General features: G+C 44.1%; 1 protein-coding gene across 4 annotated transcripts in view; it reads right to left on the bottom strand.

The window, feature by feature from the left end:
• Positions 1 to 241: 241 nt before the first annotated feature.
• Positions 242 to 13,231, bottom strand: part of LOC126521324 (uncharacterized) — a 41,343-nt gene continuing 28,353 nt past the window's right edge. For all 4 annotated transcript variants that reach the window (XM_050169995.3, XM_050169993.3, XM_055065910.2 and 1 more), the window contains exons 11-12: positions 3,092 to 3,815; positions 242 to 677 (exon numbers count right to left, since the gene is read on the bottom strand). In XM_050169995.3, coding sequence (XP_050025952.1) covers positions 3,109 to 3,815 — 707 coding nt within the window. In that variant the 3' untranslated portion in view covers positions 242 to 677; positions 3,092 to 3,108. The remainder of the gene's footprint in view (positions 678 to 3,091; positions 3,816 to 13,231) is intronic.

The raw sequence follows: 13,231 nt of genomic DNA, 5'->3' as shown, positions 1-13,231 counted from the left end.
TTAAAATGTCATGCCAAGGACAGCAAATGACACCAGACTGCCTTTCTGCAAGCAAGCAAAAGATGCTACACCTCCCTCTATAGAGGCAAACCATGTGGCTCCCATAAAATAAATTTCGGCCCTCCGTTGGTTTTGAGTTGTGCAAGCCTTGACTTACAAGTTATATCAATCCACACCACAAAGCTGATTTTGTTGAGACTAGTGATGTTTGCGGCACAAATTTAAAGGACAACTGCTCAAGCACAGTAAACAACATTGGCAAAGTTTATTTGCAGCAGAACACAATTTACAAGAAACCAAATGTGGCAAATGCAGTTTTATTGGGCGCGAAGAGCAGGACTGAGTGAATGAGGAGAAGTGCTTGTGCAAGGTAAACTTGGCTGAGTGATAGATTGATTGATGGGCGAGGCTTTTCAAAGCCTCGTTCTATTTACACATTTGACAACACAGTGCAGGGAGGAAGGACGGGAGGTTGGTTGGTGGACAGAGTTCCTCACTGAGCATTCACCAGTAGGATTTTTTTTTATGTGGCTGCAGTACCGCACACTGCAGCTTCTGTACACAATGCCCCTACTATTCACAAGAGGAAATCATACTTGACCAGCGTGCTCGCAACGCTGAGCCCTTGAGTGTGTATGAGGACTTTCCACAGGAAGAGGTGCACATCATCTCTGCACCTGTAAATGGAACACAAAGCATACCCCTCAAGCTCCAGGGCTGGAGAGAGAACTACCAGAGTGCTGGGAACCACCTGTAAACTTTTTGAACCACTAGGCCCAGAAAATTAGTACCTTTTGGCATGGTGGCAATATAAACAAATTGTGGGGCTTAACATCCAGAAACTGCACAGAGGGTTATGAGGGGTGCTGTAGTGGAGGACAACATATTAATTTTGACCACCTGGCATTTTTTAATCCGCACCTAAATTTATGTACGCAAGTGTGTTTACATTTCGCCCCCACTGAAATGCGGTCATTGCAGCCAGGAATAGAACCCGCGACGCCCTTCTAAAGCAATACGTCGCAGGCTCTGTTCTGCTGAGCTACTATTGAGTTTTATTGCCACTGAGCTACTGCGGCAAATTAGGTGCTGGTAGGAGTTTGTTCATTGTACATAGCTGACGTATTGGCATGTTTTGAAAACGCAAATATAAAAAAAAGTGCACATTGTGTTGATGTTTTGATACACAGTTCCAAAATATGGAACTTTCAAGGAAAACTAGGCCCTCTTTTATATATCATTCTAAAACATCAACACTTACTTAGTTTACTTGGACTCTGCAACTGCTGCCACTATGGGAAAGGATACACAATGCATGAAGAAAGCAGGAGCAAATTTGCTGGTGTGCTCATTTGCTTCAAAATGCTGAGCTCAAAAATGGCCATGGCCGAGAGCCAAGCCCAGGGCACTGCACTCACCAGTAGAATATCGTAGCCAGTGAGCTACCACAACAGGTGAAATAAAAGTAGCAGAAATCTTTCAGACTTGATCACCGGTTGTCACTGTAAACTTGGTTGCCAGTGACATGGCCGACAACCATGCTGGCAAGCTATCTGAACGAAAATATTGTCATTTCTGCTCGACTTGGTAGCCAAATTAGCATATGGCCATGCATACAGAGTCCGAATTATCACGCAACATGCGATGGGGCCAGTGAGGGTACTGTGGAGCTGTCCGAATTATCGGTGTCCAAATTGTTGCTCAGCGACTGTACTTCTTTAACATTGTACAAGCCATGAAATGTAATTCAGTTGCCAACAACATATTGAGTGCATCATCCATATCCATTTATTCGTCTTTCAGTCCTCGCATTTCCTTGGGCGTTGACTGGCTATGGCTGTCAAACAATCTTGTCAGCACTGGCTAACACTCCCAGGGCTAACTTTGTACACAAATACCCAAGACAGTGGCCAGAGATGGTGCATGGTAGCTTGATAATTGGTAAAGCACCACACACGTAATATGTGGTATGTAGGTTCAGTTCGACCTGCAGCAAGTTATTTTTTCATCCACTTTCATTTCCCTTTACCTGGTTATTTATCCATTTAAAATAAATATAACAATATAGTTCCCCTATTCGTGACACACAACTTCCCCTATGTTGTGACTAACAAAAAAATGAGCCCCTCGGATCCCCTAATTCTTCTCATTTGCTGTACTGTTTGTACATATTGTTCTTGTTCCCGTCTAGGCTATCCATTCTTGTTTGTTTGATGGTTCTGCTCTTGGTGCTGGCAACTGTGCGTGGCGCTCGCTCACATTTAGCAGTTGCGTGCAAAGAGAATGCCATGTTTTTATGTCTGCTGCTGGAGTTTGCAAGCCAGAAAAGCTTAGAAAGCAAATTCGGTACACAGTTGCAATCCTTCAAGCTAATGCTAAGCTCTTTGTACCGAGAGGCTGTCTTGAGAAGGTATAATATACCAGTCTAGTCTAAGTAAATGTCTGCTTTCGGCATCCCTCAACACTATAAGATCAATCTAAATATGCCAACCTATCCTAGGGCTTTTCCATGACAACATTTCACTAAAGGACTGAAAATATGTAATTAAAAGGAATTGCAGGCAAAAGTTTTGATTTGCGCTGTTACAACTACACAGAAAAAAAAAAAAGCTCGTTTCTTTTCTCCGATTTAGCACATTTCCTTTACATATTGCTATTACTTTTAGCAAGCGGTACCTTTAGCAGAGCTTTGTCAACTGTTCATTTATCCATTGAACAAGCACTGAAAACATTTATCTAAAGTGTTAGGTGATGGGTTTTCTAGTTTTTGTTTTCGTGAAATGTCTGGTAGCTCAGAATAACTTACAACAGACATATTTTCCCTGTCTTACACAGACAACTTTCTGTCCATGACTGTCCGCAGTTCATAGCAACAGTGAAGTATTTACACGAGCCTTTTTCAATAAACAAATATTATAAAATATATATATATATATATATTGCTCTTTAGTCTGTGTTCAATAATACTTTGTGGCCTCATTTTTGCAGCAAAATAAGAAAGCCATTCAATGAACTGAATGCAACTAATGAAAAAATTGTTTTTGAGGAACAAAGGCACTCAAATGAGAAGTAAGGAAAAGGCATACTGCACCTGTAACACGTCACGTCTCATCGGTCTCTGTTTTTGCGACTGGACCTCTTACCCGACCCTGCGCTTTCAGAGCTGTGTCTGCGCCTCCGACTTCGGCTCCGACTCCTATCTTTTCTACGGCTCGAACGCTTTGCACTCCTTGAGCGACTCCTTCGTCGGCCATGGCTTCGACTTCGGCTTCTGGAGTGGCTTGTGCTGCTACTTCTCCGACGCCTGTGCCTGTCTTTTCTTTCCCTTGATCGGCTCCGTCGTTTGGTTCGTCTCCGGCTACTGCTACGGCTGTGGCTAGAGCTGCTGCTGCTGCGGTAATGTCGGGACCGCCGCTTATCCTTTTTGTCTCGGGAACGACTACGACTTTTCCTTCGATGGGAAGAGCTGCGGCTCCTTCTGTCGTGTCGCTTTTTGCTTACACTTGTTTTTTCTGATGATGACTTTACTGACTCGCGCCTTGAGCTCTTCTCCCGATCTCTCCTCGATGAAGAGGTGTCGTCATGCTGCCTATCGTCCGTCTCAGAAGAATTGTGCTCAGGAGAAGAAGTGCTGCTGCTTTTGTCGTTGACCTTTTCGTCTGGAAGTTGCATCTGTGGTGGGCTCAACCAGCCTTCTTGCGGAGTGTCACCAGCACTTTCTTGTTCTTCCTCGTTGTCATCAGGCACTGCTGTCTCCTCGTGGACGACCTCTCTAGGCGAGTCGGTGTCTAAAGCGTCGGTAGAACTCTTCTCGGCTACAAATACAACCATAACGATTACTTAATCTTTCGCATAGGTTATGTTCACAAGATGCTAAACAAGAGTTACAAAAACATGGAGTTAACCCACAGTGTTGTTAAACTCAAGAGTTACAGCAACATTTATTGCGCACTAATTTGCAGAAGTTGCTGCAGTTGTATCACCGTTGAGCATCCTTTCTTGCAATGTGTAAAGTGGCACATGACAGTAAGTTTTGTGCCAGTGAGTCGTGCAGAACCATAAACATTTTTTCATACCAGTGGCAACCTCACACACTGTTAAAATTTTAAGGTTAGAGAAAAAGGGTCACCACCACAGAAAAAAAAAATTCTGATGGTGGTGTAGGCATTCACCACTGTTGCAATGCTAAGGCAACACAAACATGTTCATATCAATTTTTTCTAATGGTGTGAGAATATTCAAAACCTCGAATATTCGATTTGAAGGACACTTTTCCTATTGAAAATATTGGAACTCGGTAAACATTGCTGTTGTAAAAGCTTAAATGCGGCTTCATCGTAGTACAGCTGAATTATGCAGCGAAACATACAGACTGTTGTGGTGAAGCACATTTGCCACGCAGTGAAGCATATCAAAATTAAGAAGGGGTGTCACGGGGCCCCTCTGACATATCAGTTTAAAGGGGCCCTCAACCACTTTTTATCGAAGTGGAGAAAGGAATTTGAAGTGAAAATGGGCTATCTCAGAAATACTTTGCAGCAAAAAGCAGTTCAATAGGTTCAGTAGAAGCGGAGTTATTGGCAATCAAACATGGCCTCCGCTATGCTCCCATTCCTTCTTCAATGTCTTGCACTGTGAAGGCTATGGCGCAGTGGGGTGTGCCCACAACGCACCACCTTCTAAATGTCACCATGGCGCACGGTTCAAATTTCATTTTGAATGTTAACATAAGACACCACGACTTCCCCCTTTGGTGCCTACGACGTGCTAAACATAGGCCAAACGCGGTTGTCCTCAGCGAGCTGCAGTGCGCTGAGCCAGGGGACTCGTGGCGGCACTCCACTGCAGCCGTGGTATCTACGCCATGTAGCTGACTGCAGCTTGATGTCAGCTATCGGCCAATAGCAGCCGTCTAAGGGAATGACAAAACAATGCCCCTAGAAGAGAGTGAGGACAGGGTTTTCTGTTGAAAAGATAGCGTTTGAGAGAAAGGTGACCTTGCGATTCACTTGCGAGCTCCATGCACCGCGTACAGCAGCAAAACTTGGCTGAGACGTTCACAGCAGCGTATGCTACCCACAGAATATGTTATTTCACCAAGCCCGAGGGGCAGATCAGGGCCCCTCCCCTGTAAGTACCCAAACTGTGCTGCCTCCTCATGTATCTGGACAACACCAGCCGCCAGGTGGAAACATCCGTTTACTATTAATTTGACCAAGTGTCGGAAAACATGGTTTCCAACTACAAATATGAAAAAGTAGTGAACTGGGCAATGTTTTCAGACCCCCAGTCAGAAGTAGTTGAGTACCACAAGGATGAGGCATTTCAACGGCAAACTGGGTTAGAAATCTGGCTTTAGAAGACGCAAGAAAAAGTTCAACAACCAGAAACCAAGGCATGTTCCCAACAATGAAAGCTTCTGAAGAGGCTCCTTTCCACATCAGCACTGTGGAAAGACTTTCAAAGGCTCATCAACCACCCGCAATTTTCACTTGCTTGTGGCAGCAATTTTTACTGTCACAAGCACAGGTTGAGATATATGCACATGACGAAATTTTGGGCCAGAAAGAAGATCCGTGTCAGTGGTGGTGTAAGCATGGTGCCTACTGTCGGCTCGACTCGTGAAGGGATAACTGCCAATACCAGGTCGAGGGTGTCGCTTCTGCCTGAACATGTCAAGCAGCTATCCCCCTTCCTTCACGAAAACATTAAATAACTGCAGTTATGATACTGCCAAGCAAAAGTGCTGCACTAGAGAACTTTGTTGATCACAAAGCAGAATCTTCCTGTACATTACCTGCTGTGCAATAAACCCACATTTTTTTTTGTACCTCCGGTTAGCGAAAAAAGAATTCTTTTCTGGAAAACCAAAACTATTCTTATTTGAAAAAAAAAATTCAATTCGACTCACACTTGCTTTTCATCATCTGAATTGGCTTCAAAATTGAAAATTTTATTTTCGCACATCCCTAATTTTTTCCTTAATTTCTTACATTGAAATTGAAATTAGTTCTACATGTGATAGAAAATAAGATCAATGCCCTAATCTACATGTGCTGGCGTGGTTCCCTACACTTCTGCCTTTTTCTTTTCACAAACTAAACATTCATGTTCACAGCATTAGTCTTACAGGCCATTATCACTGCAGCCTACTGTTATTTGCAGCCACGCAGAAAGCAGTTGAGTGCTGCTTTGTCACATTTCACTTGTCAGCGCTGCTGTACCTACCTCACGTCAAACACTGAAATTTTAGCAAATATAATACTGCCGACATTTTCTTTGTCTATATGTTTTTTTCAAGGATCTTCAAAACAACCATCTGATTGCTCACAATGAAATGTAAATAACAGGTGTTTACACATGAAATCTGTGCAGCATGGCTGGAAAATTGTTTTGCTTGAGGAATTTTGAAGTTTCTGCTACCAAGAGCAGCATACCACAGTTTTACAAAGGCAAAAAAAAAGAAACCAACCTAACATTGCATAGCTTGTTCCAATTGACATACAATAGGCAAATACAAAAAAATAAACTGCTATAGAGGCCTGCTGCTGTGAACTTTGCTTTAGTCTTCCTATCCTATCTACAATGGTGAGCTGGTAAAAGACTGTATTCTGCAGCACACTGCCTATAAGCATATAATTTGATGACTTGGCAGGGATTACGCTGGTATTCAATGTACAGCTACATTATTTGCCAAGGGGCCTCCTGCCCACTTTCCATGCATGCAAACACACATACAGTGGGCTATTGTGCTTTAGTTGGCTGATATTGTGCAGCTGGCCATGTTCACAAATAGATAGCACTAGTACCTCTGGACGACTTACTGCCTAAGGAAGCGGTGCATAGCTGCAACAGCACAATATACAACTTGAAGGGGATGGCCACATGTTCACAGATAAGGGTAGAATTTTATACTTTTGTGAGAAAAAGTGTGCTTTATTTTCTAAGCCATCCTCTCTGGTACAACTAAAAAAGTTTCAGAGGCCCTTTTAATGGTAAGGAACAAGGTCTTATTCCAAGAAGTGCCACTGTTTACCAATACAGTTGAATCTCATTTTAATGAAGTGATGACCACACTCGAATTAGGTATTTTATTAAATCAGGAAGTTTGGAAAATTGAGTGAAGGATTTTTCGGTCCTTTGAAATCTAAAGTTGTTAACGTAGCAATACCCAAAAGGTACCGCAGCATTTCATTTGCCGCTAACCCATGCCTGCACGGGCAAAATGTCTGCGAAGGTGGCCCAACTACCACCACCCCTAGCGCCATCTCGTACCTAAGAATGCTAGCGACTGCCGAGGCCATTGTTCTGTGCATGGCCACGACGTGCAGCCTCATCAAAATAAAGGTAGGGCCGTGACTATGGTGCCTAGCTATTTTAATGCGATAGCATTAGAGTGCACAATCTAAGAAAAACCTGTCTGCGTCGAAATTTGAAAGAAATCACAGCTTTTTTTACTCATTTATTTCTGGAAAAGCTTCATTAAATCACATTAATTCAAGCTAGTTTCTTTAATTCGGGTTGATGACAACATTGAACCTTATAGGTACTAGCTGGGGAATGGAAATCTCTTCATTATATCGCGAACTTTGTAAAATAAGGTTTCGTTAGATCAATTTTAACTGTGCCTTTACCATCCTGTCCACCTGCCAGCTTTGCATGTTCTAGCGATTTCACACCACATATAAGCTTGGCGCAGATAAGCAGGGCATGCAGAGCCAGCATATGGCCAAGGAAGTTCAAGTAGCAGTTACGCATCTGTGTTACCCTTCGCCTTTCTACCTTCATATTAAGTTTCATATTAGTATACCTAGAGGGAAATCTGGCACTGCAATCGTTCAACCATCATGGGAATGATGGGAAGTACAGGCTTCGGATTAGCATTCTGTTGACTGGCGAACTAGTCTACAAGTATATTTTGGCAGTTTTGGTTTCGCTCCAAGCGCAATTGCTATAACCTGCAGTGGGACAGTGCAACGCAAAGCTCTCTGCCTTTGTTATGTTGCTCGAAGTGGCAATAGCGTGCTGGGCCAGTGGCTGGGACGACATTTGTGTCGCGGTGTGGTGTCTAAGCCCTGACGAGAAAGCGAGGCATCGTAAACGTTGAAAGAACATGTTTTGACCGTTTGGACCTTGGTTTGTTAAGTGTGTTAGGTTGGCGCTGTAGTGTTACATGCTTTATGAAAATTCAGGATAGGAAAAAGAAGGCACTACTGATACAAGACAGTTGTACTTCTAGCGGCTTGACAATCAAATTTTATTGAGGGCTTCATTATGCGTTGCTAGTTTATGTGCTCATTGAAATGCGTGTTTTAGGACTTTGAGAACACAAACTTACTTGTGGTAGGAAAGGTTGCTGCTTCCTGGCTTTAGTCTAGTGTCGCAATATGGGTAAGTGCAAAACCCCGCCACAATGCTTCGGAAGCGGTACGTCAATATAAAATATGATGAAGCATACTCGTAGGAGGCCACTAGCGTCCTAGCTAGCACTGCAGCAGATGTGCTTAAAAGTACTCGAAGACGTTCAGCAATCGTGACAGCCGACGCAGCTTTTCGAAAGAGCGAGCGATTTTGCAAGTGCCTGTCGTCTGCGAGAAAAGTCTTGCGTTTGCAGCAAGCAGGCGTCGTAGCAGACGACACTTGTAGCATTCCGCTCAAGGGCGCCACACTTTCTCACAATACAACATTTCTATTTCAATAAATACTTGATGAGTATCTTTATATAATACATGCACGGTTGTTATTGCTATTACAAAAATAAATAAATAATTATTCTCTGGTGTTAAATCGGGAACAGAATCGCACAAGAATGCATACCCTAATGTGTACAGGTGATAAACCATAGTAAACCATGCTTCCATCTCAAAGTCATACAAAGTTTATGTAGCATGTTGTACATTATACAGTCGAACCCGGCTATATCAAACTCGCAAAAAAACGCCTATCAGTTCAATATAGAGCATAATTCGATACAGTGCAGTCCACTTATAACGATATCAAGAAAGACTAAAAATATGATCGTTATAACCGATGATCGCTATATCTGGACTGCAGTTATAAAAAAAAAAAAATTTAAACGCGTTTGCGCTCTTTACCTTTGCAGCTCTGAACTCGAATTTGCTACTTGCTCTAAAGAATAGATGATGTATACAGTAGGCCGTGAAAAACAAACTTTATTTCTAGTGCCAATGACCGTGTCAAGGATTAGGCGCGCCGAAATAGTCCGAAATCTGCACTTGCTTTTGCGGCAACTTCAGCTTCACAACCGCGGTGTGCATGGATTCCAGCTGCTGCGCAAACACTGGCGGCAATCCTTTAGCATGCATAAAATCAATTAAGGAGTCGATCGACGACAGTGCACTTTGCGTGGACATCGTGGTCGGGGTCAAGGAGCCACTGTCGATCTCGTTGTCACTGTCGCTGATGCCGTCGCCACCGTTGCACAACTTTGCTGTCTGTCGAGACAGCACATCTTCGGCGATCGCCTCGTCGGTGACCTCATCGCAGAACGAGGCAGCACTGTCTGCAGTCAAAAACTCCTCCTTCGACACACCACCTGTGTCACCAGTAGGAACGAGCTCCCAGAGCTCGGTTATGTCAGCGACTTCCACCGGGTCGGTCTCAGCGGGTTGGGGAAGTTCGTCCTTACGCACAAAGCCCGCCTTCTTGAAGCAATTGGTGATGAACCACTGGTAAAGCGCCTCTTCAACATCGGCGTACAAAGGTCTCCAACCCCTTTTCCGCTGATCGGAATGGCCGCTGATAGCTCCTGCCTTCACAATCGCGGCGCTCCCGGTTTTCAAGATGGTTGATATCGTTAACTGGACAAGCTCATACTTCTTCACGAGGGCGCTCACCTTGAAGCCGCATCGAGAGTCCTGCAAAATATCCATCTTCGTGTCAAGCGACACAGCTTTGCGCGTTGTCGGCGACATCTTCGAACTGGGCTGAACCGTTGGTTGCACGCTGCTTCGGTGGCGTCAGCCTGCTATCGCGAGAGAGACGCGGGACGGGCGCCACCGCGCCGCTTTGCTTGTCGCTTCTTTTTTTATTTCTCTCTCTTTCGGAGCGACTGTGGCCGACGCGCATGAAGCAGCTAGCGCCATCTTGTGGCGCGCTGCGCCAACGTTGGCTGCGCCTACTCGTGCGCGGGCGGGGCGAGACGCGCTGCGCGGTAATGGCGGCAGATACGAACTTACGGAGGTAAACATCGCCTTGTCTCGACATCGTTCGTTTCAAGAAACTAAGCAACGCAAACGTTACGATTATTTGGCACGGAAAACGCCGTCCAGACTGCAAAATTTTGATCGTTATATCTGATATGCGGTGAATAACCTATCGTTATAAATGGTTTTTTTCCCCATAGACCTAATGCATAAAATGACACTCTCATGTCGACCCATCGTTATAACCGATATATCGTTATATGTGGTATCGTTATAAGTGGACTGCACTGTATAAGCCTGCTGAATAATTGGATGTCATAAAAGCACATACTATTTATAAGATAACTTTATTGATGAAACTAGCTTAGTTTCGCATGAAATAGTCCTGCATTTCTTTCTGCTTGGGCAATTTCGCTGCCTGTGACACACGCACATCTCCACATTGTCTAAGGAGTCGGGAGCAGCTGAGGCCGCGACTTTCCGCATTCGCGCAGAAGCACCGGTCTAGTGCGAGCGTACCAATCACTTCGGAGGATGTAGGCAAAGGACCGTCGTTGCTTTCCTCATTGTGCCCACTTTCACTTGTGCTCGGTACGATGTCGGCAATGTAGTCTTCGTTTTCGGGCTCTCCCGTGGTCGTGACACCATTATTTGCACTCACATACTCGTCCACTGTTGATTCGTCAACAGCTTCCGGAAATTGTGACAGCTCGGTCCAAGTATCTGCAACACCGGCAACGGCTGCGTCGCATTCATCAGAATTTACAGTCATCACCGAGCACACGGCTGAAGCGATTTCGGATGAACCACTAGTACACGGCCTACGCGTCGGGTGCCACGGGCACCGGGGCGCAAGTTTGACCGTTCTAGCCCTAATTTCCCCCTTATTCTTCAAGGTCGTCCTGAGAGTGTTCCTCGGAATCATTCACGCTGCAAGGACACATCCGACTTCTCACCGCGTTCGACCCGATTTTTTATTTCGAGCTTCACGACGAAAGGCAAATTCTGCCGCTTCATCACGGCAACACTGCGGGAGAAGGCCCACAAGGCACACACACATGGACCAGAAAAGCACCGAGACAACTCGCACTTTCGCCATTTTGCACGACGAGGGTACAAGAGCCTCTGATTGGCTGTCTGAGCAAGCGCCGCAGGTGGGCCAGGATCATTTTTTGCAGGGGGGGGTGTCGACGGCTCGTCCGAAGCAGCGTGGTCACGGTAGGGAGAGCGGTAGGACAGAGCCGCGCCGTCGGGCTTCCCCACAACCGCGAGGGAAAGCCAACTTCTGGGGGCACTTTTCAGCCGCTCGACATATTGGGAGTCGCTGCTATTTTTGTTCGATGTAAACGTAATTTTTGCTATATATACTTATTGTAACCATACCGTGCCCAGAAATTGTTCGATATATATATAGAATAAATTGATGTAAATGGGTTCGACTGTATAACATACTGCAGAAATAAAATTAGATTTTACACGATAATATTTGAGTATAGCTTTGTTTACTGCGCTGCAAGCAAACGCCACTAGTCTAAAGATCGAAGTCAATCCGAAGCCTGTACTTGCCATCATTCCCGTGTAGGTTGAGGCAACGCTCATGAGAGCCCCCGTAGACACTAGCACCACATTTCCCTCTAGGGTATTTATTTAGAAACTCTATGTATTAAGTAACGAGGTTCACTGCTAAGGCACAGATCAAAATTCTGCTTGGCATCCATAGTCAACAGGAGTTCATGTAATGCAGACCTGAGATATAAATGATGAATTGTGGTACAGATAGTGCCGAGTCCATGGGCCAAAAGTCGGGGTGTGTGTGCACTAAATATAGATTTCTAATCAAATATCGAATCGAACCAAGAAAAAGAAGCCGAATAGCAAACTGAATATTGAATATCAGAAAATTTACCACCGCACTTTATGCTTACAAACTTTGTGCAAAAGAACACGGTGCTGCACATGCTCAGGAGGCTACTCAATTATATAAGAATGTTGCTAGCTATCAATAACTTAGGTACCTAGGAACCAAGATGTATAGTATGATCTGCTCTTATTAAATAAAGTAAATGTCGAATTAGTACGCCAGCACCGATAACAGCTTAGTTTGTATATGAAGGTCTGGAGAACATTTTTTATCAGTAGATAGTCTGTTGAATAAAATCAATCAATTTTTCTCTGCGATACAATAAATAGGGGAGTTATCTTGCCCCATATACCAATGAGGTTTTCAGTTTAACAGTTAGCCATACTATGCTTAACAGCCGTCTTCTATCACTAAGAATATAATGCTTTTAGGTTTTTTACAGACAGGATTTTTCTATCTTGATAGCAACTGGTTTCTGTGGATTATCATCAGTTCATTACCATCATCTGACTTGTCACCAGTCCTCACGATCATCGGTGACACACGGGTCAACTGCAGTCAGTGCCAATGGTAAAGAACGGGTGCCCTTTCACTTTCAGTTTTAGCATTGTTTGCTACCTGTAGTAGTCAAATCAGGAGGCCCACGATAACTTGATGTGACGCAAGTCGGCATGCGTGCCAAGTTTGTGAACTGCACGAACCTGCATGCGTAAACGCTATTGAACAATATCCGATATGATCTGTGTGCCCTCCTGCGGCTAATCGGCCCAATCTTCACACGATTTCGTGCTTTCCATATGCGCTGATTTTGTTGTTCCCTCTGTCCATGTTGCATTAATCGTTTCGATCAGTCCCTCCAACCTGGTCGAAACGAAAGATATCGTACACTATGGGAAAGCCTCGCATGTCAAGGCATCGACCCCGGCAGGGTATTTCACTGAACATTAAAAGTAGATATTTGACTTGCAAATAAAATTATTTGAATGTTCGCTATTCAATTCAAAATCGAATATTTAAGTATTCGCAAACTCCTAGCAAAAACTGATTCAATTTTGAGAGGACTTGCAACACATTTTGATGAAACAGTTATTAATCCACATCTGTGACAAACAGGGATTGAAGACCAATGCAACAAAAGCAGTGCAGTCAGCAATAATGTGCAACCATTTATATCCCTTTATTATTATTATTACTTTTTCCAATG

This window comes from Dermacentor andersoni, chromosome 6, assembly GCF_023375885.2.
Source record: "Dermacentor andersoni chromosome 6, qqDerAnde1_hic_scaffold, whole genome shotgun sequence".
NCBI classification, from domain to species: Eukaryota; Metazoa; Arthropoda; class Arachnida; order Ixodida; family Ixodidae; genus Dermacentor; species Dermacentor andersoni.
This window is presented reverse-complemented; position numbering and strand designations above follow the sequence as displayed.